The sequence below is a fragment of the Oculina patagonica genome, chromosome 3 (assembly GCF_052425735.1).
Source record: "Oculina patagonica isolate OP01 chromosome 3, crgOcupat, whole genome shotgun sequence".
NCBI classification, from domain to species: domain Eukaryota; kingdom Metazoa; phylum Cnidaria; class Anthozoa; order Scleractinia; family Oculinidae; genus Oculina; species Oculina patagonica.
Window position 1 is genome coordinate 3,414,367 of NC_135760.1, and position 23,107 is coordinate 3,437,473.

The 23,107-nt window shown below is 39.0% G+C and overlaps 2 protein-coding genes across 2 annotated transcripts; both read right to left on the reverse strand.

Moving 5' to 3' along the window:
• Positions 1 to 388: 388 nt before the first annotated feature.
• On the reverse strand, positions 389 to 21,092 carry LOC144646186 (uncharacterized). Its single transcript, XM_078505732.1, has 6 exons — positions 21,020 to 21,092; positions 8,322 to 8,365; positions 5,377 to 5,438; positions 4,297 to 4,409; positions 2,059 to 3,026; positions 389 to 1,422 (listed from the first exon to the last, which is right to left on the reverse strand). Exons 3-6 carry the CDS (start codon positions 5,425 to 5,427, stop codon positions 863 to 865), a joined length of 1,692 nt encoding a protein of 563 aa, XP_078361858.1. The 5' UTR covers positions 5,428 to 5,438; positions 8,322 to 8,365; positions 21,020 to 21,092; the 3' UTR covers positions 389 to 862.
• On the reverse strand, positions 12,861 to 21,093 carry LOC144646183 (uncharacterized). Its single transcript, XM_078505728.1, has 5 exons — positions 20,976 to 21,093; positions 17,936 to 17,997; positions 16,620 to 16,732; positions 14,386 to 15,353; positions 12,861 to 13,688 (listed from the first exon to the last, which is right to left on the reverse strand). The coding sequence occupies exons 2-5, from the start codon at positions 17,984 to 17,986 to the stop codon at positions 13,072 to 13,074; spliced, it is 1,749 nt and encodes a 582-aa protein (XP_078361854.1). The 5' UTR covers positions 17,987 to 17,997; positions 20,976 to 21,093; the 3' UTR covers positions 12,861 to 13,071.
• Positions 21,094 to 23,107: the final 2,014 nt, after the last annotated feature.

The window sequence follows — 23,107 nt, forward strand, 5'->3', positions numbered from 1 at the left end:
AATGTCACGCTTTTAAGATGTCTTGACTGAGTACAGAAACAGGTCATGTTGAGAAGCGCCTAAAGCTTTTAGCTTATCATGAATGGAAATGTTATTTAGCATCGGTGTCCTCGGTTGAAACATAATAATGGCCTCGAGCTGTTTACGTGCTTTTTTTATTCGTGATTTGGGTCAACGTAAGTAAACAGCTATTATTACTTCTCTAATTGTTGTCTCTCTTTATAATCAACTTTACATGGAATGACCAAACCATTCGTTTCTTACACGACGTTAACCACGACAGCTATTCAGTTAGCTGGTGGAGAGTTCTAACACCGATCGACAAAATAAATGGACTTGGACAATCACGAGATTCTCAAGTAAAATTTACTGATTGTCTAATCTGGATTGACGTCTATCGCCTAGTAGTGCTAGTTGGTGAAATTTTGTGTTGTCACGGATGCAACCACAAGGCCAAAGAGTGGCATCACTGGTTTTGCCATCAGTCTGCCAGGGCTTCTAGTTTTTTTTTTTTTTAGACGCCGCGTTTACCAGACGAACTCGCGTTAAAATTAGTGTAAATAAGAAAATACTCTCCGCCTTCTTTATATATAGTTTATACATTTAATTCAGCTTAATTTTCAATGGTTATTTTTGTGTTATTTTGAAGTAACTCTAATTCTAATGGAAAATCTTCATTGACCAATCACAATGTGAGGTTAATTTACCCAATATCTTAGAATAATGGGGTAACTATCGTTTTGTTTGTCAAAGTTTTCTTAAGTTAGGAGTTTGGCAGTTCTGTTGAGTTTTCAGGATCAGTTCTTGTTTTCTTTGTAACAGCGTATTACAGATACGCTGTCGATATCATTGAGATTAGTTCTCAGATGCGCCAAGGTGTCTTCGCCGGCTCGTCGGTCAGAAGGCCAGCCAGCTTCACGTTGTAGGCATTGACCTTGTCATTCATATTTGATACACAACCCGACGAGAGAGGCCTGCGTACAACTTCATTCTTGCACCCAAACTGCCGCAAAAACTCCTCAACATTTTTCTGCTGTCTAGGAATCGCGGTCTTTCCTTGCTTTTTGTAGTCGAGCCACATTTCCATCGCGAATATAGGATCGGCATATTTTCCTTCAAAATGCAGCAATCCAGCTCTTTCTGAGGCTGGAATTCGGTCACGGACCAATTTCATAGCACTGAACAACCTCCACATGTACTTGCTCATCTTCAGGAAGCACTCCTCCAGAGGAGCTTCTCTGCAGTGGTTGTACTCTTTGTTCGACTCTCCCCAGTTTTCAATCATAGACACCCACAGTTCCATTGTTGTCATTTCTGTCTTTATGTCTATCACCTTCATCTGTGTGCCTCCCACTACAAACCGTATGGCCCCTAGGGTGTGATATGCCTCTGCCGCGTAGATTAGTGCCTTGGAAAGAGTACCTTCAGGAAACAAAGTAAAAACAAATTATTTAGCGAAGCTATATATAAACATTCTTTGTTTAAAGCAGCAATCATGTTTTAAAAAAAAATTGAAACAAAAACTAAGGTTTGTTTGACGCGCGAAAAAGTTAAACTCAGTGAAAAGCAAAGTCAAATCGAAAGCTAGCTAGAAGAGACAGTCAAGGTTTACTTGCATGCTAACAAAGTGAATATGGAGCTAGCGAATTCAGGAAGACCAGACAGCCCTGGACACTCTAAAGTTAACCCTATTACACTAACCACTAAGAAAATAAACTAATCGTACGTTTAACCGCTAACAATATTGTATAAAGATTACTAAATATAGCGTTGTCATTTGAGCAAACAATCTGCCGAGAAGTTAAGTAGTTCACAAGGTTATGCGTTTTTAAAGCTTTAATTCTGCGTTCTGAGTCCTACTACTGAGACTAACAGTATATGTAAGTCTGATACTGAGTCTCATAATAAACCGATTCCTACGGCAATAGTTAAAGTTGGAGATGATTAAGATAGATTAAGAGCGACAAACTGGAAATCGAAGGCTGATTTTTATCTTTCATCTAAACTCTTGTCATCTTAGATGTTAATATAAAATAAAGACTGTATGTTTGTAGTTACCTAGAAAGTTAGCGTTGTATCCCTTTTTCTCTGACATTTTTTCCACGAAGTTTTGGTACTCTTTGTTATGGTCTGTTCTGAAAGCGAGCAGCGAGCCTGTTTGTCTCATCGGTACTTCAGTATTCATATCATCGAAGGTCTCCAGCCAGTAGTCTAACTTAGCTTTGGATTTGTGACAGCTAGTCTCAGGAGATTTGGATTTTTCATTTTTCTTACGCATTGCGTACGTGGCCTCTTTTTTCATCTTTTCAAAAAACTTTTCATTGTACTTGTAAACCTTGTAGTAAGCACTGGCCAGTTCCCGCATGTTATAATCTATCTTTTGATCATTGTTCATTTTTTGTACATTTACACCATTGGTAAAGCTGGTTGAAAGTTTGGTAAACAAAAGTGGCATGGCGTATTCCAGTGTAAAAGCATAGACATTGGTGTCAAAAACAAGCTCCGAAGGTTTCCTAAATCCTTTGCTTCCTTGAAAATAGTCGTTGAAATTCTTTGTTATAAACCCAGCATCCTTTCCAATGAGCCCGACGTCGTAGTCTGAGGTACAAGTAGCACTTCCATAAGGTGCAGGGTAGCATATTCCAGAATCAGGAATCGCAATTTTGCCCCCTGTTCTCGTACAAGGAACCAACTTCTTACCGCTTTCTACATAAAGAATGTGGGTCACTAACAGGTATCTAGCAGCTGTGATGTAGAGGAGGTTAGTACAGCTAGCCTCTGTGCGGAATTCAGGGTTCTTTTTTGTTTTCTCCCAGTCATTGTTTCGGTCAAAAAACGCCTTTACTCGATCTGCCGCCTTGATGAACTCAGAGGACCCAAGATCTGTTTTGAAATCGGGTTGTTTGGTCCATATATCTCTTGTGCGATCTTTCTCAAATCTGTAGCGGTCCACAATATTAGTTTTTATCCAGGCGAGGTCTTGTTGGTTTGTATAGTCACTCTGAGGCAAATTTGAGGCTGGAATCCTTAAAATAAAGTGAGGAAAAACATTTTCGGATTTGTTGTGTATAAAGCACTATGTGAGATTTTTTTATTTGTTACATGTAATTATCTCTCTTGCAATCTCATTGGGTTAATTCAGATACAATTACCAATCTGTCTTGATTTGACAAAACGTGGACTCCGGGATCCGTGCTTAAAGGCCGACGAACAAGGGAGTGGGAAGAGGGCTTCGGCAAAGACACCTGAGGGGGTAGGTGGTCCAGGCTATGACCTTACAACCCTAGCGAGCCCTGTGTCAGCTGTTAAATTGAAGGCTGGCTGGAGGGATGGGTAAAGTCAGCTTTTTTCCTTGTTTCAGCAAAGACTTTGCTTTGAAATATGGCCCACACTGGTTCCGGCTTTATATTAATGGCGGCTGGACTCAGTAGCCTTGACACAACTTGAGGCGCCTGATTGGTTGGCTTTGTAGAATTCGTGGTTTTCACGTGACGTCATCAAAGTTCTAAAACCCAGAATCGCAAGACCCCTGAGTTTTTATCCTTCACTGGCTATTAGATGTCCTTAATATATATCTTGTTAAAGGTTTCTAGCTCAAACGCTTTCGCCATCTTTAAGATAGAGTATTTTGAATTTCGGAGTTTCGCGCCACACAAGATCAAAGATGGCTGCGAGAAGGTTGTCTCGTATGCTGTTAAAAATGCCTCATCCTGCAATTCTTAAAAATCTCTACAGTTGAGGTTTTACGAGAAGTGTTTATGTGAATGCTTACTTGTTCGTGAGAGTGATCTGACCGCTTTTTGTCAAAGCAGAATTTAATGCCAGATGTTTTCATCGATTTCCGGCCGCCATGTTGGAGCCCAAGCATTTGGGCTCCAACATGGCGTTTCCATACTGTGCTCTCTAAATTTCGTGAACCATTTTAACGGATAACTAGAGTACGGAAAAACGTACAGACCTGAGACTTAGAGAAGTAGTTTGTATAGTAGTTTTCTTACACCTGTTAAATTGTTGATGTTTTGACTCAATAGTTTTGGATTTATTTTTTAGCGGCATGGGCGTGACAGTGAAAACCACCTATTGCCCCTGGGATCTCTTAAAACCCACAGGGCGAGGAAAGGGTAAGGTCGAGGGTGTTGTTGGCCTTTGTCAGTTTCCTTGTTATATTTGATTAAATGAGAACAGAAATGTAGCTAAATGTATTGCTTCCTTTTATCGCATCATTTCGTCGGCGAACCAATCAAAATACAAGAATTTCGTAAATCTTTATGTTATGTATGAAAAAGTGATACAAACGTCTCATCTTTTCTTTTTCCTTGTAGAAGGTCAATGTAGTTATCTGAGGACCACTTGGGCTGGTTCTGGGCAATGTCCTCGACTACCGATATTGGGTACAATTCGTCGCACACCTAAAGACAGACAATAACAAAAAACAACATTTGACATTGCGTAAGGCTTAAAAACGCCAACTTGCAAAACTGCAGCTCACATTATAGTCAGACGCACGCCCCTTATGTAATTCCTTCACAAGAGATGCTAGTTTTTTGCGTCATAGTTTTGATTTGAGACAAACACAAACATGGAGAGAAAAAAACTTCGTGCAATCTCTATGACGTCACAGCTGTCAAATGCACGGAGCGTCTGCAGTTCCCGCCATTCAAAACTGACGCTACCGAAAGCGCGCAAATACAGCCTTCGACGAGTTTATAAATCTTCTCTTTTAAGGCAAAAATTAACACGTACTGTACTGAAAAGTAAGCTTTTGTGCCCGGAATGTACATGGAGGTTTTAATTATTTCTTATTAACCGAGCGCGAGGATCTCTTACTGGGAGAATATCTCCCGAGGTTTTTCCCGTTGGGACCGAGGGAAGCAAGATCTGTACAAGGAAGGCCAAGAGGAATATATCCCAGTACGGTACCGTGCAAGTGCGAGTTTATAAAAAAAAATTGTTGTTCGTTTCTCCTTAAAGTGCTTCTATGACCAGGTTTCTACCCTTGGGTATCAAAGAGAACTTCAGAGGTATCAAAGAAAATTTCACGAAAGATGCAAAAATGGCGTTTTCCGTTTTCAAATATCTGTACGTATTAGTTCCGGAGATAAATTTGTAAAATATGCAAATAAGAAGTCTGAAGCATCATTGACAACTATCAAAATTGAACGCCAAAAATATCCAGACAAACCTTCAACATCAGGGAGGTCTGGCAACTAGTATATTACCATGGTAACAAAATTGTTAAAGAAACGATGTAGAGATGTATCGCAGGAACAACACGTTTCATTTGATAGAATACTAACTCCTGCGATCCAGTTAATCCACCGCTATCGCAAACAAGGTTCGAATTAATTTTAAAAAAAGAAATCGGAAATGTCTTACCGCACGGCCATGAACCAACATGAAAACCAAGAAACTCACAATGGTTATCATTGTTTAGAAACCTGCAAGTGAACATGAAAGTTATGTTCAGTTGAGAAATGTAGACCCCATTTCTGGGTTGAGAAAACAAATAGTTGTTTTTGAGTAAAGGTTCGTCGAGGTTCACATGAGAGAAAATTAAAGAACGAGAACATTAACAATATTTATTCCTTTGGACCCAACGAACTTGGTCAATACTTATTTTTAATTACAGCGAAGTCCCGATTTCTCGAACCTCCAAGGGAAACGAAAACGGATTCGAGAAATCGGTGGTAAAATTTCAGTGTTCGACTTAGAGAGAGAAATGACTTTCGGTTCGATTTATCCGGAGATTGGAGAAATCGGGATTCTACTGTATTTTTTAACAAAGAAAACGCCACTTAAAGTGTATATGACACGATTTTTTTTCTTTGCCTCTTTTTCTTGCCTTATATATGTAAAAACAAAATACCGATTTAAAAATTAGGGAAAGTTAGTTCTTCCATGATTTTTAGCGGCCGAAAAACTCTCAATTTCCCCACAAATTTGTCCTGGAGACTGGGGCGAGAAATTTTGTTTGTGACGTTAGCTGGTTTGATCGAACAGTCCATTCTCGTCCCCATAGCCCTTTCATTTCTTTTAGCCGGCTTGGCACGAGAAAACGAAGGGCTCTCGAGACATAGGATTTTTGAATTAATTCTGAATTATTTTGATTGGCTGTTTGGAACAAAGAATTCCTAAACGGAAGTCGAAAACGTAACGACTCTCTCATACATTCTTTTGATACGTCATGACTACATACATGAAGACCGGAAGTCCTAGAATCTAGGACTGGAAATCCTGTGTCCCCAGAGCCCTTCGTTTTCTCGTGCCAAGGCTCAGCCGGCTAAGAGAAACGAAAGGGCTATGGGGACGAGAATGCGAACAGTCGCCATAATTGATTTTCAGTCAAACTTGTTGGACCTGCAGCTTTGAGTTTGTGTGATTTGTTCTCGTTTTAAACTTGTTTTGTTTAATTTGAGGAATGTCTAGCGATTCAGAAACCGCCCATTCTTTGTCTGTTGCGAAAAACTAAGATGAAAGTAAAGATTTTGAGGAAGGATTGGTGGGTTAACTTGCACGAGTGATCAAAAACAATTAACGCTCAAACAACCAATCAAATTGCACGATTCCATTTGTCTAAAGTAGCCAAACAGGTCTACTCTCCCACGCAGTCGTTTTTAGGGGCGATCGTGTTTCACTATCGCCCCTAAAAACGACTGCGTGGGAGGCTAAAACAGGTCATGCAGAGAAGCATTTAAAGTTATGTGCTTACAAGGAAAACGAAAATTGATTTGAGAAATCGGGTATAAAACTTCAATTTTAGCTTATGATGGAAATGTAATTTGGCCTCGGTGTCCCCGGTTGGAACAAAAATAATGGCCTCGAGCTGTTTTCGTGCTTTTTGATTTATGATTTGGGTCAACTTTAGCAAACTGTTTTTATTACTTATCTAATTGCTTGTCTTTAGTGATGGGAAATCTAAATTTTTTACGATAAATTGATCTTAGACTATTTGACGATTGACGATCATTGGGAAAAAATCTTTTGTTTTGTTTTTGGTCTTTTAGTGGTTTATACCCGCGTTTACTCCATATCTTGAGCACATTCTACTAATTTATTGTAAACATGAAAAAATGTCTAAAACATTGAGGAGGCAGAGTGAGGTAGAAATGTCACGCTTCATGAGATTACTAAGGGCGCTTTCCTTTTGTATGAACTGGCCGGCCGGGCCGGTAGCTTTGAGTTTAAAATGGGCCTTTTCCACGAGATTTTCCCAAAAATCCACCATAACAATGTATAATACTTATACATTGACTGATTTGACAGGACAAATCTGACTAACATCCGAATTCTGTTGTCGTATACACAGGTCTGGACGGCCAGTTTAGTGACAATTATGGAAAGCGCTTTAAGTACCGTAACAGGTCATGTTGTGAAGCTTCTAAAGCTTTTAACTTATAATAGAAATGTTATTTAGCATCGGTGTCCTCGATTGGAACAAAATAAGCCTTCAAACTGTTTTCATGCTTTTTGAATTTACTGATGATTTGGGTCGAGGTTAGTAAACTGCTGTTATTTGTTATCTTACCGCTTGTTTAATGGGTTGGGTGATGGGGTTTTTGACAGCTGTTAAAATGGTCAAGTTTTTAAGTTGACTAGTTGACGGTCATTGACAAAAAATCGTTGGCTTGTTTTTGGGCTTTTAGTGCTTCACCCTTTCATTCGAAGATCGTTCGCTTCGTATTCTGAGCGCATTCTATTTACTTTAGTGTCAAAAAAACACCTCTTAAACATTTTGGGGGCATTGAAATTAAGACGATACTCATCAGGAACAAGTTGAATATCAATTATCCTAAATGTTAAAAAAATAAAAATAAAAAAAATTAAAGCGCGGGAGTGAGTTTCTTTTGTATGACTGGGCAATGAATAGAAAATTAAAAAGTAGATTTAGGACTGCAGTATTTATCACAGTATATATGTATGACGGCCGAAGTCCATTATGGCCCTTGTTATCTCAAGGAAAATGGCATAATTTGATTGGGTTTGTAGTTTTAAAGTTGTACTAAATTTTGCTTTCGGCAGTTACAGCTTAGAATAAGGTTACAACTACACTGCTCTAAAATCACATAATTGCTTATTTTCTTTGGGGGAAAAGGGATGTTATTTGCAGCTGAGGCCGAACCTATCTACGTTATTTAAAAGTGCGATGCTTAAAATGAATCCAAGTTGATTTTGGCAAATTTTCAAAAGAAAAAGCATTACTAGTATTTTACAATTGTTACTATGATATTATGTTACATATTTTTTCTTCGATTTCTGGGAGGAAATATAATCCCAAAGATTGAAAGTGTTTTGCTTATATCTTTAAAATAATGCTGACTTACCTTCTAAGGCGGCAACGCTTTATCAAAGTCGATCCCCTTTATTACTCAGCTGATTTCAGAGCAAAACTTCGCGATGAGCCGTTCGATTGGACCAAGGTCTTTTAAAAATTGCTCTACTTTGATGTTTTGTTTGCGATAAATAGACGGTACAGTGACGGTGGTTAAGGTTTAATAAAGGCGGTCGAGGATTATCTCATAAATATGTCATCGAGGTAAAATGCATAAGCTCTAGCGAGAAATCTTTCAGTGGGCCACATTTCGCACTTAGGAAACCGAGTAAAATGGCGATTGCTTGCGCGATTGAGGTATCAGTGCGTTTTCTTGTAATTGTGTTTCATACCAAACTCGACCAAAAAGTTAGCTAGTTACTAGCGCAAAGATAGAATCGCCACAAGCTGAACATTGATCTTGTATTGTAAGTAGTCTTTTTTTGTGTGTGTTGCAAAAAAAATGAAGAAGATTGTCACCAAAAAAAAACCTGAAAAAAAAAGAAAAAAAAAGTGCTTTCTGAACAAGCTATAGCCTCAAAGATGCCACGGTGGCGAATTATATAACAACTCCACCAGCTGGCTTTAACTGCAGCACCTGTAAGAGAGCTTGAGTCTGTCATTTTAGGACGTCTAAGCGCAGTTATCCCCTGGCGCAAACCTATTCTCTCTCGAATCACGGTGAATAGATGAATAAAATCTTTAGACAAACACTGTGAAAGTATCTTTATGAGATTTAAAAAATCTTTACCTGTTTTACATGGCTGTTGTTCATGCACCCCGTATTGGGGCAAAATTTTTCCGCAACAGAAGGGCCCTCAACTATAAATATACCTTTGTGGGCAGTTTACATCAAGCACACAGAAGACATGCCATCTATACTAAATTTTGTTTTTATGATTATCGCGCGGCAAAATTAGCAAATCACGTGAAAAATGAAAGTTATCGCGCGAAAAGTTTTTAGTGCGATTTGATACTCACGCTACTGAGCTAGCTAGAGCGTGTGGCATCAATGTAACAATAGTTGCGAGGGTTCTTTCGCGGTATGCTTGTCAACTGTTGTTACTTTTGGGACTCAATACTACGTTATGATAACTAGTTAGTGACTAATTCCTCTAAGACGTGACCAGAGGCAAAGAGTGTAGTTAATTAACTATATATTTAACAAATCTATTCCATGTTTTTTTCAATAACGCTTTAGAGCACAGAACAATATCAGCAGTACATGTAGGCGGTTGCAAGTAGGTGCAATTTCTAATCTTGTTTCACTATTTTTATGTGTGCTGGAGGCGCAGTGGACTAATGGTTATAGTGCGCCGGACTCTGGATCGGACTCCGGGTTCGAGTCCTGGCCGGAGCACTGCCGGTTGTTTTCTTAGGTAAGACACTTTACTCTGCTCGACAGCAGGCTTTACCTAACTATTTTTGTGTGTAACAGCAAGTTGGGATGCAGCGCACCAATCGAACCGGTTTTTGATTGATTTGGTTGAGGTATCCAGCCCAGTATGAATCTTTTCCAACCGTTTTCGGTCGAAAAGGACAATATATAGTTCTTAGGTTGTGTTGTATTGGGAAAAATCGGTGTTGGTTCATTTAGTTGAAGGATTGTTGAAAAGTGTTCCATTTGAATACTTTTAATCAAGTCAACCATTTTAATCAAGTTTGATGTCTGTTAAAAACATTCTTTCTTTGGACAACCCAGTAAAACGGTGATTCCTTGTTCGATTAACTGAAGGTCCGCAATATTCCTTTAAAGTGCATTACGTTGCTATTTTCTCTACGATAGTACCTGTATTGAACGGTTTAAAGTAAATAAGGCAGATAACTCGACAAACAAGTTGCTGGTTCTCTAGCGCTAAGACACTCGCTACAAGGTGGTCATGAGCGCTTTTTAAACATGGAAAGACCTTGAAAATGATGGTAGATGCACAAAGAGTAGACGCCAACTAAGATTTTGTTTTGTGATTTTCGCGCGAAGAAAACTAAGGCCGGGACTCAGTGACGCTGGTTCTTGTCTCCTGCATCAAGTCGCGGGAACAACTCACTTTGATTGAACTACCCATTTCTATCAAAATTTCTTGTCACAGTAAAGAAATTTTGTCTCTGCGACATACTGCAAAAGTCAAACTGGTTTAAGTCGAACTGAAGCGACAAGACACGCAATTGGTCTACTCCAATACAGCTCGGCACACACGATGCGGATTTTACGCCTTGTGCCAATAATGTTTTGCGGCATAAATCCAGAAATTTATTCCACACTGTCACACTAGCCTGAGCTGTGTCATCAACGCCATGTCATCATTCATGCCCGATTTAGGCCGCCAACACACTACGGCGACGTTTTCTTTATTGTGCAATAGACGAGACCTCGATGGCTTAAAATACAGTTGTTTTGTCCTGAACACCCTAAGTGAGACCAAAATTCGTAATTTGCACCCCTAAGTAAGACGAACATCCCCGCCCTTTCATATGGGAGTACCCCCCACCCCCCCCCCCCCCCCGCCAATCCCGCCCGGCAAAGATAGCGCTTGGTGGTTAATATATTCGGTCTTACTTTTTGGGGTACAATCGGACCCCACTGTCTACAACTCCTAATTAAAGGAGATGAAAGAAAGAAAGAAAGTTCGAGATGTAATGGTTGGGGTTCGAAATGACGGGGGTGACATAATTTTGGGGAAAAATTAATGTAGTAAAGTATATTAGTGACAATTTTTGGTGTCCCTGCCTATGTGAACGTAAATGACTCTTAAAATAGGTAAATATTCTGTAGAATATTTAAGTTAAAATCGCAGAGTTCGAATACAAGTATATCAAATAACGAAGTTCACGTAGTCTCTACTAGTGCGCCAGCATTGACTATGACAGTTTCTAATCATTTTTTTTTTTTATCATTATTATTTTTAATTTGCAGGATTTTCAATAAAGCTTTAGGGTACAGGACACTTACTAAAAAAAAATAAGCGACCACCTGACACCACGTGTAAATCACAGATATCTTGGACATAGATATGTTAAAGTTAACACCACAGTGTGTTTTCCTTGGAATTGTGCATTAATGGGGGCATACTTTGGATGCCCCATTGTTAATTTCTTAGGGTTTTATATTTTTAAACCGCGTGTCAAAGGACTTTGAGAAAGTCTATATTTTAAATTTCACGTGTCTTTTTCACAGAAATAGGTCAATTTTGATATTCCGTCCTTCAGAAAGAAACTGCTGACATATTACTGTGTGTCGTGACCTTTATGTAGTTTTCACTGCATATCGTGGAAAGGACGCATTCAAACGGTGCACTGCTTAGAAGACGGCACTAAACAGAATCATTACGGTATAAAAAAAAAATTAGACATAATCATTAGATAAATTGGGTAAAATAGTATTGGAATTTAAAATTCTCTTGGGGGATTCAGTTATAATGGTAAATGGATGGTACTTTATCGCAGTTTAAGGCGATGACGTCGCAATGACGTCATATCCTCGTTTGGGGGTTGTCCATGCGATCGTCGTTTAGTTGATTAACTCCCGTGTTTTGAGAACATTTGTAAGCAGAGTTTAGCGATAACCCTAGTGAAAACTGAATGCAATGACCTGTCGTTCGCACTGACAGGTCAGCTTTGGCCTTGGTGTCAAGATATGTTCGTCACTGTGACGCAGATTAACATGGAGGCTGCGCAAGTTTGCAAGCGTGCGCGCTTGCCCAAAATGGTGCCAAGCCCGGGAAGGGGACTCCCATATGAAAGGGGCGGGGATGTTTGTTGGAAATTTCGAAAAGAACCCGTAAAGGAGACCAATCTGGGTGTGGCTCAAGCTTTTTTGGCCTCTAAAAGATACTCAAATACTAAAAATAGAAGAAGCCATCGGTACACTTGATTTTGCTAAGGAATTTAAGCAAACCACAATTTGACGTAACGAGTCAGAACCTCTCTGACAAAAACTGATCATGAGTAGTGCAGTAGCTCTGCACGTGAGTTGCACATCTTGGTACACTTCTTAGTTTGTTCCTTTGATGTGTTTGTTGTTCATCGTGGTGTAAGATAGGAAGGATGAACATTTATTCTTTTGTCTCACGATGGAATCGGTGATAGACACAACTCAATAATAAGTCACAATTCCATCGTGAGACGAATAAACGTTCATCTTTTTTAGTTTCCTTTCTTGTAAAACTTAACATGAAATGACCAAACCTTTCGTATCTTACACGACGTGAACCACGACCGCCCATTTTTCATGTTTCAAAAAAAACACGCAGTCTGTAGATACTTAGCTGGTGGACAGTTCTAACACCGATCGACAGAATAAATAGACTTGGATAATTACGAGATTCTCAAGTAAAATAATATTGTATAATCTGAAATGACGCCTTTCGTCTAGTAGCGCTGGTTGGTGAAATTTCGTGTTGTTACAGATGCAACCACAACAAGGCCAAAGAACGGCATCACTTGTTTTGCCATCAGTCTACCAGGGCTTCTAGGTTTTGCTTTTGACGCCGCGTTTTCCTAACGAACTCGCGTTAAAATTAGTTTAAATAAGAAAATACTCTCCGCCTTCTTCATATATTGTATACATTTAATTCAGCTTAATTTTCAATCCTTATTGTTATTTTTGTGTTATTTTGAAGTTACTCTAATTCTAATGACAAATCTTCATTGACCAATCATAATGTTAGGTTAATTTACCCAATATCTTGGAATACTGGGACAACTATCGATTTTTTGTCTAAGGTTTCTTAATTTAGGAGTTTGGCAGTTTTGTTGAGTTTTCATGATCAGTTCTTGTTTCCTTTGTAACAGCGTATTACAATGACATCATTGAGATAAGTTCTCAGGGGCGCCAGGGTGGCTTTCACAGGCTCGTCGGTCACAAGGCCAGCCAGCTTCACATTGTAGGCATTGACCTTGTCATTCATATTTGATACACAACCCGACGTGAGAGGCCTGCCTGCAACTTCATTCTTGCACCCAAACTGCCGCAAGAACTCCTTAACATTTTTCTCCTGTCTAGGAATCGCGGTCTTTCCTTGCTTTTTGTAGTCGAGCCACATTTCCATCGCAAATAGAGGATCGGCATATTTTCCTTCAAAATACAGCAATCCAGCTCTTTCTGAGGCTGGAATTCGGTCACGGACCAATTTCATAGCACTGAACAACCTCCACATGTACTTGCTCATCTTCAGGAAGCACTCCTCCAGAGAAGCTTCTCTGTAGTGGTTGTACTCTTTGTTCGACTCTCCCCAGTTTTCAATCATGGACACCCACAGTTCCATTGTTGTCATTTCTGTCTTTATGTCTATCACCTTCATCTGTGTGCCTCCCACTACAAACCGTATTGCGCCTAGGGTGTGATATGCTTCTGCCGCGTAGATTAGTGCCTTGGAGAGAGTACCTTCAGGAAACAAAGTAAAAATAAATAATTTAGCGAAGCTATATGAATATTCTTTGTTTAAAGCAGCAATCATGTTTTAAAAAAATCTTGAAACAAAAACTAAGGTCTTGCTTTCCAGATTTGTTTGACGCGCGAAAAAGTTAAACTCAGTGAAAAGCAAAGTCAAATCGAAAGCTAGTCCAGTCCCTGGACTCTCTCTGCGGCACCCAATATAGGGATTAAACCCAGGCGCGAGAAGAGACAGTCTAGGAATAACTTTCATGCTAACAAAGTGAATATGTAGCTAGCGAATTCAGGAAGACCAGACAGCCCTGAACACTCTAAAGTTAACCCTATTACACTAACCACTAAAAACATAAACTAATCGTACATTTAATCGCTAACAATAGTATAAAGATTACTAAATATGGAGTTGTCATTTGAGCAAGCAATCTGCTGAGGAGTTCAGTAGTACACAAGGTTATGGGTTTAAGCCTCAATTGTGTGTTCTGGGTCATACTATTAAGACTTACAGTATATGTAAGTCTGATACGGAGTCTCATAATAAACAAATTTCTACAGGAATAGTTAAGGTTGGAGATGATTAATATAGATTACGAGCGACAAACTGGAAAACTAAGGCTGTTTTTTATCTTTCATCTAAATCCTTGTCATCCTCGATGTTCATATAAAATAAAGACTGTATGTCTGCAGTTACCTAGAAAGTCTGCGTTGTATCCCTTGTTATCTGACATTTGTTCCACGAAGGTTTGGTACTCATTGTTATGGGCTGTTCTGAAAGCGAGCAGCGAGCCTGTTTGTCTTATCGGTACTCTAGTATTCAAATCATTGAAGGTCCTCAGCCAATTGTTTAACTGAGCCATGGATTTGCGACTGCTAGTCGCAGGAGATTTGGATTTGGCATCTGTCATTTGCATTTTGTTTATGGCCCCATCTTTCATCTTATTAAAAAAGGCTTCATTGTACTTGTAAACCTTGTAGTAAGAACTGGCCAGTTCCCGCATGTTATAGTCTATCTTTTGATCATTGTTCATTTTTTGTACATTTACACCGTTGGTAAAGCTGGTTGAAAGTTTGGTAAACAATAGTGGCATGGCGTATTCCAGTGTAAAAGCATAGACATTGGTGTCAAAAACAAGCTCCGAAGGTTTCCTAAATCCTTTGCTTCCTTGAAAATAGTCGTTGAACTTCTTTGTTATAAACCCAGCATCCTTTCCAATGAGCCCGACGTCGTAGTCTGAGGTACAAGTAGCACTTCCATAAGGTGCAGGGTAGCATATTCCAGAATCAGGAATCGCAATTTTGCCTCCTGTTCTCGTACAAGGAACCAACTTCTTACCGCTTTCTACATAAAGAATGTGGGTCACTAACAGGTATCTAGCAGCTGTGATGTAGAGGAGGTTAGTACAGCTAGCCTCTGTGCGGAATTCAGGGTTCTTTTTTGTTTTCTCCCAGTCATTGTTTCGGTCAAAAAACGCCTTTACTCGATCTGCCGCCTTGATAAACTCAGAGGACCCAAGATCTGTTTTGAAATCGGGTTGTTTGGTCCATATATCTCTTGTGCGATCTTTCTCAAATCTGTAGCGGTCCACAATGTCAGTTTTCATCCAGGCGAGGTCTTGTTGGTTTGTATAGTCACTCTGAGGCAAATTTGAGGCTGGAACCCTTAAAATAAAGTGAGGAAAAACATTTTCGGATTTGTTGTGTATAGAGCACTTTGTGAGATTTTTTATTTGTTACATGTAATTATCTCTCTTGCAATCTCATTGGGTTAATTCAGATACAATTACCAATCTGTCTTGATTTGACAAAACGTGGACTCCGGGATCCGTGCTTAAAGGCCGACGAACAAGGGAGTGGGAAGGGGGCTTCGGCAAAGACACTTGAGGTAGGTGGCCCAGGCTATGACCTTACAACCCTAGCAAGCCCTGTGTCAGCTGTTTAATTGAAGGCTGGCTGGAGGGATGGGTAAAGTCAGCTTTTTTCCTTGTTTCAGCAAAGACTTTGCTTTGAAATATGGCCTAGACTGGTTCCGGCTTTATATTAATGGCGGCTGGACTCAGTAGCCTTGACACAACTTGAGGCGTCTGATAGGTTGGCTTTGTAGAATTCGTGGTTTTCACGTGACGTCATCAAAATTCTAAAACCCAGAATCGCAAGACCCCTGAGTTTTTATCCTTCACTGGCTATTAGATGTCCTTAATATATATCTTGTTAAAGGTTTCTAGCTCAAACGCTTTCGCCATCTTTAAGATAGAGCATTTTGAATTTCGGAGTTTCGCGCCACACAAGATCAAAGATGGCTGCGAGAAGGCTGTCTCGTATGCTGATAAAAATGCCTCATCCTGCAATTCTTAACAATCTGTACAGTTGAGGTTTTGCGAGAAGTGTTTATGTGAATGCTTACTTGTTCGTGAGAGTCATCTGACCGCTTTTTGTCAAAGCAGAATTTAATGCCAGATATTTTCATCGATTTCCGGCCGCCATGTTGGAGCCCAAGCATTTGGGCTCCAACATGGCGTTTCCATACTGTGCTCTCTAAATTTCGTGAAACATTTTGACGGATAACTCGAGTACGGAAAAACGTACAGACCTGAGACTTGGAGAAGTAGTTTGTATAGTAGTTTTCTTAAACCTGTTAAATTGTTGATGTTTTGACTCAATAGTTTTGGATTTATTTTTTAGCGGCATGGGCGTGACAGTGAAAACCACCTATTGCCCCTGGGAGCTCCTAAAACCCACAGGACGAGGAAAGGGTAAGGTCGAGGGTGTTGTTGGCCTTTGGCAGTTTCCTTGTTATATTTGGTTAAATGAGAACAGAAATGTAGCTAAATGTATTGCTTCCTTTTATCGCATCATTTCGTCGGCGAACCAATCAAAATACAAGAATTTCGTAAATCTTTATGTTATGTATGAAAAAGTGATACAAACGTCTCATCTTTTCTTTTTCCTTGTAGAAGGTCAATATAGTTATCTGAGGACCACTTGGGCTGGTTCTGGGCAATGTCCTCGACTACCGATATTGGGTACAATTCGTCGCACACCTAAAAACACACAATAACAACAATCAACATCAGACATCGCGTAGGCTTGAAAACGCCACTTTGCAGCACTGCAACCACTAATAAAATCAGACGCACGCGCCTTTGCAATTCTTCACAAGAAATGCTACTTTTGGCGTCATAGTTTCGATTGGAGACAAGCACAAACACTGGAGGGAAAAACTTCGTGTAAGCTCTATGACGTCACAGCGGTCAAATGCAAGGAGCGTCTGCAGTTCCCGCCATGCAAAACTGACGCTACCGAAAGCGCGCAAATACAGCTTTCGACGAGTTTCTAAATCTTCTCTTTCAAGGCAAAGATTAACACGTACTGTACTGAAAAGTAAGCTTTGTGCACGGAATGTACATGGAGATTTTAATTGTTTCTTATTAACCGAGCGCGAGGGCCGCTTAGCGCTTACTGGGAGAATGTCGCCCGAGGTTTTTCCGGTTCGGACCGAGGGAAGCAAGATCCGTACAAGGAAGACCAAGGGCAATATATCCCAGTACCGTCCCGAGCTAGTGAGAGTTTATAAGAAGTTTGTTATTTGTTTCTCCTTAAAGTGCTTCTATGACCAGGTTTCTACTCTTGGGTATCAAACAGAACTTCGGGGGCATCAAAGAGAATTTCGCGAAAGATTCAAAATGGCGTTTTCCGTTTTCAAATATCTGTACTCACTTACGTATTAGTTCCGGAGAAAATTTTGTAAAATATGCAAATAAGAAGACTCATGACGTCAAACACTCAACCCAGTTGTATATCAAGTATATAAATATAGAGCTCTCGCTCAATTTGTGGTAGAGACCATTAGACTAGTAGTTCTATTGGCGACACACGGTTACAATAAAAAAATTGTTCCCATGGCAACTCACTCTTTCAAATCCCCAACCTATTTTCATTTTTTAGTGAATTGCGGGAAAAATTAATACAGACCAAGAAGTCTACCTAACACATTTATATGCTTGCTAGATCGTGCAGATGAGGCATCATTGGCAAATACCAAAATGGAACGTCAAAAATATCCAGACAAGCCTTCAACATCAGGGTGGGTCTGGCAACCAGTATGTTACCATGGTAACAGAAAATGTAGATATGTATCGCAGGTACAATACGTTTCTCTTAACTGAACACTAACACTCCGCTATCCAGTATCAACCCCTTTGCAAGCAAGATACGATTGAATTTAAAAAAAAATAATGTCTTACCGCTCGTCCATGAACCAACATGAAAACCAAGAAACTCACAATGATCATCATTGTTTAAGAACCTGCAAATGCGTATAAAAGTTGTGTTTAGTCAAGAAGAATATAATGTAGACCACATTTCTGGGTCGAGAAATAAATTGATTGTTTTCAAGCAAGGTTCGTCGAGGTTCACATAAAAGAAAATAAAAGAACAAAACACTTACTTCCTTTCGACCCAACGAACTTGGTCAATACTTATTTTTTAATTACAGCAAAGTCCCGATTTTTCGAACCTCCAAGGGAAACGAAAACTGATTCGAGAAATCGGGGGCAAAATTTCAGTGTTCGCCTTGAAGAAGGAAATAACTTTTGGTTCGATTTATCCTTATGTTTGAGAAATCGAGGTTTCTTTTTGGCCTCTTTTTCTTGCCTTATATATATGTCTGAATTTATCAAAACCGGTTCAAAGAAAAGTGACGTCAGTATAACTGCGCGAATTGGCTTAAAACGCCACAAGAAAGGGGAAAAAAGGAAGAAATACAGCGCTGAAAGGTAAAGAAGAGAGAGGAGAAGAGAAAAAAAAAAGGCTGACATTCCCTTTAGTTTTTATATCATCGAGTTTGGAGAGTTCACTGAGCGAATTGCGCTTAAGACGGTGAAAATCTCCTTTGCCTGGTTTTGATAAATTCAGGCATATTTGTAATAACAAAATACCAATTTAAAAATTAGGGAAAGTTAGTTCTTTTGTGATTTTTAGCGGCCGAAAAACTCTCAATTTCCCCACAAATTTGTCCTGGAGACTGGGTCTCAAAATTTTGTCTGTGACGTTAGCTGGTTTGATCGAACAGTCGCCATAATTGATTTTCAGTCAAACTTGTTGGACCTGCTGCTTTGAGTTTGTGTGATTTGTCCTCGTTTTAAACTTGTTTTGTTTAATTTGAGGAATGTCTAGCGATTCAGAAACCGTCAATTCTTTGTCTGTTGCGAAAAACTTAGGTGAAAGTAAAGATTTCGAGGATTGGTGGGTTAACTTGCATGAGTGATCAAAAACAATTAACGCTCAACAACCAATCAAATTGCACGTTTCCATTCGTCTAAAGTAGCCAAACAGGTGTACTCTCCCACGCAGTTTTCTTTACGGGCGATCGTCTTTCACTATCACCCCTAAAAACGACTGCGTGGAAGGCTAAAACAGGTCATGCAGAGAAGCATTTAAAGTTATGTGCTTACAAGGAAAACGAAAATTGATTCGGGTGTAAAATTTCAACTTAAGACTATTTGACAAATGACAATCATTTGCATGGGAAAAAATCTTTTTTTTTTTTTTTTGGCCTTTAAGTGGTTTACACCCTCGTTTATTTCATATCCTGAGCACATTCCACTAATTTATTGTAAAAAAAAACTGTCTAAAACATTTTCGGGGCAGAGTGAGGCAGAAATGTCACGCTTCAAAGATGTGTTGACTGAGTACAGAAACAGGTCATGTTGAGAAGCGCCTAAAGCTTTTAGCTTATAATGCATGGACATGTTATTTAGCCTCGGTGTCCTCTGTTGGAACAAAATGATGGCCTCGAGCTGTTTTCGTGAGTTTTGATTTATGATTTGGGTCAACTTTAGTAAACGTCTATTATTACTTATCTAACTTCTTGTCTTTAGTGATCGGGATCTTTAAAAGGCTGTTAAAATCCAAAATTTTTACGATAAATGGTTTAATTTTAGACTTTTTGACGATCGAGTTTTGGTCTTATAGTGGTTTACCCTTGACTATTTCATATTCTAATAATTTATTGTGACAAAACTGTCTATAACATTTTGGGGGCAGAGTGAGGCAGAAATGTCCCGCTTCATGAGTTAACTAAGGGCTCTTTCCATTTGTCAATTTGTCTTTCCATTTGTCAGGCAAGCTGGGCCAGTAGTTTTGAATTTAAAATGGGCCTTTTCCACGAGATTTTTCCACAAATCCACCATAACAATGTATAATACCTATGCATTGACTGATTTGACAGTACAAATCTGACTGACAACGAATTCTGTTGTCGTATACACAGGTCTGGCCGGCCAGTTCAGTGACAAATGAAAAGCTCCTTAAGTACCGAAACAGGTCATGTTGAGAAGCGTCTAAACCTTTTAGCTTATAATAGAAAGATTATTTAGCATCGGTGTCCTCGGTTAGAACAAAATAACGGCCTCGAGCCTTTTTTTTTTTTGTTCTTTTAATTTATGATTTGGGTCGAGGTTAGAGAACTGCTATTATTACGTATCCGAGTGCTTGTTATAATGGGTTAGTGATGGGGTTTTTACAGAAGACGCGGTTAAAGTTGACTAGTTGACGGTCATTGACAAAAAATCAAAAATCTCTGGCTTGTTTTTGGGCTATCAGTGCTTCACCCTTTTACTTGAAGATCGTTCGTTTCGTATTCTGAGCGCATTCGATTAATTTATTGTCAAAAAACCGTCTAAAACATTTTGGGAGTATTGAATTTTAAACGGGTACTCATTAGGAACTGAACAAGTTGAATATCGATTGTTAAAAAAGTTTAAAAAAATTAAAGCGCGAGAGTGAGATTCTTTTGTATGACTGGGCAATGAATAGGAAAATTAAAAAGGAGATTTCGGACTGCTCAATTTATCCTAGTATATATGTATGACGGCCGAAGGCCATAATGGGCCTTGTTATCTCGAGAAAGAATGGCATATTTTAATTGCAATGCAAGGGTTTGTAATGATTAAGTTGTACTAAATTTTGCTTTCGGCAGTTACAGCTTAGAATAAGGTTACAACTACACTGCTCTAAAATCAAATATTGCTAATTTTCTTGAAAAAAAAAATAATGTTATTTGCCACTAAAGCCGAAACTATCTCACGCAGTTAGTGAAAACTATGATGCTAAAAATGAATTCAAGTAGATTTTGGCAAATTTTCAAAAGGCAAAGCATTACTAGTTTTTTTACAATTGTTACTGTCGATATTATGTTACATATTTTCTTCTTCTGGGAGGAAATATAACCCCAAGGATTAATAGTGATCTGCTTTAAGCTTTTATCTTTAAATGCTGACTTACCTTCTAAGGCGGCAACGCTTTATCAAAGTCGATCCCCTTATTACTCAGCTAATATCAGAGCAAAACTGCGCGATGAGTTCGATTGGACCAAGGTCTTTTAAAAAGTGCTAAACTTCGATGTTATGTTTGCGATAAATAGACGGTACAGTGACGGTGATCAAAGTTTAATAAAGGCGGTCGAAGATTACCTCATAAATATGTCATCGAAGTAAAATGCATAAGCTCTATAGCGAGAAATATTTCAGTAGATAACACTTCTCACTTAGGAAACGAGTAAATAGGCGATTGCTTGTGAGATTAAGGTCCGCTGTATTTTTCTTGTAATTGTGTTATGTAGCAAACTCAACAAAGATTTAGTAGCTAGCAAAGATAGAATCGCCACAAGCTGAACATAAGTGCTTTCTAAACAAGCTATAACCCCATAGATACTACGGTGGCTAGTTGTATAACAGCTCCACCAGCTGGCTTTAACTGCAGCACCCGTAAGAGAGCTTGAGTCTGTCATTCTAAGAGTGGGCTCGACAGGCATTCTAAGCGCTCTTTTCCCCTGGCGCAAACCTATTCTCTCTCAAGACAAAGTGAATAGATGAATAAAATTTTTAGACATAATTCCGTGAAAGCACCATTATGTTATTAAAAAATCTTTCAAACTGTTTTAAATTGCTGCCGTGTGGGAATCCGATTTTTCGGGTATTTTGTTCATCTTCAGTTTGACTTGCCAAATTTATGAATTTAATATCCTGCACCCCTTAATTCTTGAGGCTCATTATTTCACAGAAGGGGCCTACTATAACTAAACCTTCGTGAGCAGTATACATGAAGCACACAGAAGACTTGCCATCAATACTACATTTTTGTTTTCGTGATTATCGCGCGACAAAATTAGCAAATCGCGTGGAAAATGAAAGTTATCGCGCGAAATGCTTTTCGCGCGATAGCATCATTTGATAATCACGCTAGCAAGAGCGTGTGGCATGAATGTAACGATAGTTGCGAATATGGTTCTTTCGCGGTGTGCTTGGGGACTGTTTTCACTTTTGGGATTCAATACCACATTATAATAACCAGTTAGTGATTAATTGTTCTGAGCTGTGACAAGAGGCAAAGAGACATGCCACTTAAATTTAACCAAAACACTTTTAAAAAAATCAGTTGTCAGTTAACTTTTTAACAAATCCATTTTTTTAAAATACAGGGCTTTCAATAACGCTTTAGAGTACAGAGCACTAACTTTCAGAAGTACGTGTAGGCGGTTGCAAACAGGTACAATTTCTAATCTTGTTTAATTTAATCCTGTATCAGTAGTCTTATCCCGATTTTTCGAAACCCCCAATTGCATTGGATCGTACTTCTCTGTTATTTTACCCGCGATTTCTCAAGCAATTTCGTTTCCCCTGGAGATTTGAGAAATCGAGATTCTACAAAAAACAAGGAAATGCATTTTCAGATTTTTTTTTTTTTTATATATTTCAACGGCTCACTCAAACCAGTTCAGGTCGGTTGAGGTTTTTCGCCGGTTTTACTGGGAAAAATATTAACACTCGATTGCTTTGGGTAATTAACTTTTTCAACAGGCATCGAACTCGGTTGAAACGGTTGATTTGGTAAAAAGTTTGGGAGGTATAAAATCCTATTTCCAGGACCAAATTTTTCCCACTGAATGCCATTTCCCAGCCTTTTGTCTTCCCGACGTTCCAAGTACCGGTTGGTCCCAGTTCTGTTGATTTGCTTTTGATTCTTAGTCCCTGTGACCCAAATGCCATTTTCCCAGTGAAAATTTGCCTAAAACCAAGTTCTCATTTTACACCTCACGGCCCCTCAGTTATAACGACCGTCTCGACCGATAATGGTTGGAAGGTTTATATTAGGCTAGACACTTAACTAAATTAACTAAAACCGGCTGTGGTTGAGATGGTTGATCCCATAAATGAGCTTAGATTTCCGTTTATGAGCAATTTTAAGAAGTGATCGAATAAACGAGTAAGTAACATGAATTCTCTGAGTCTCAACTTGTCGTTACACATAAAAAACAGTGGCAATTTCCTTGTCTTAAAAGCTGAGGAGCTGATATTATCTTGTGTAAAAATAATATCTTTAAACAATCCGTAAAAATAAATACAAAACCACATATG

Coding starts and splice junctions, on each gene's coding strand:
- LOC144646186 (XM_078505732.1), bottom strand. CDS start 5,427: ATGATAACCATTGTGAGTTTCTTGGTTTTCATGTTGGTTCATGGCCGT. Junction 4,410..5,376: donor TGTTGGTTCATGGCCGTGCG/GTAAGACATTTC, acceptor GTCTGTCTTTAG/GTGTGCGACGAATTGTACCC. Junction 3,027..4,296: donor GGAAAAAGAAAAGATGAGAC/GTTTGTATCACT, acceptor CTTTATTTTAAG/GATTCCAGCCTCAAATTTGC.
- LOC144646183 (XM_078505728.1), bottom strand. CDS start 17,986: ATGATGATCATTGTGAGTTTCTTGGTTTTCATGTTGGTTCATGGACGA. Junction 16,733..17,935: donor TGTTGGTTCATGGACGAGCG/GTAAGACATTAT, acceptor GTGTGTTTTTAG/GTGTGCGACGAATTGTACCC. Junction 13,689..14,385: donor ATACAACGCAGACTTTCTAG/GTAACTGCAGAC, acceptor TGTTTCCTGAAG/GTACTCTCTCCAAGGCACTA.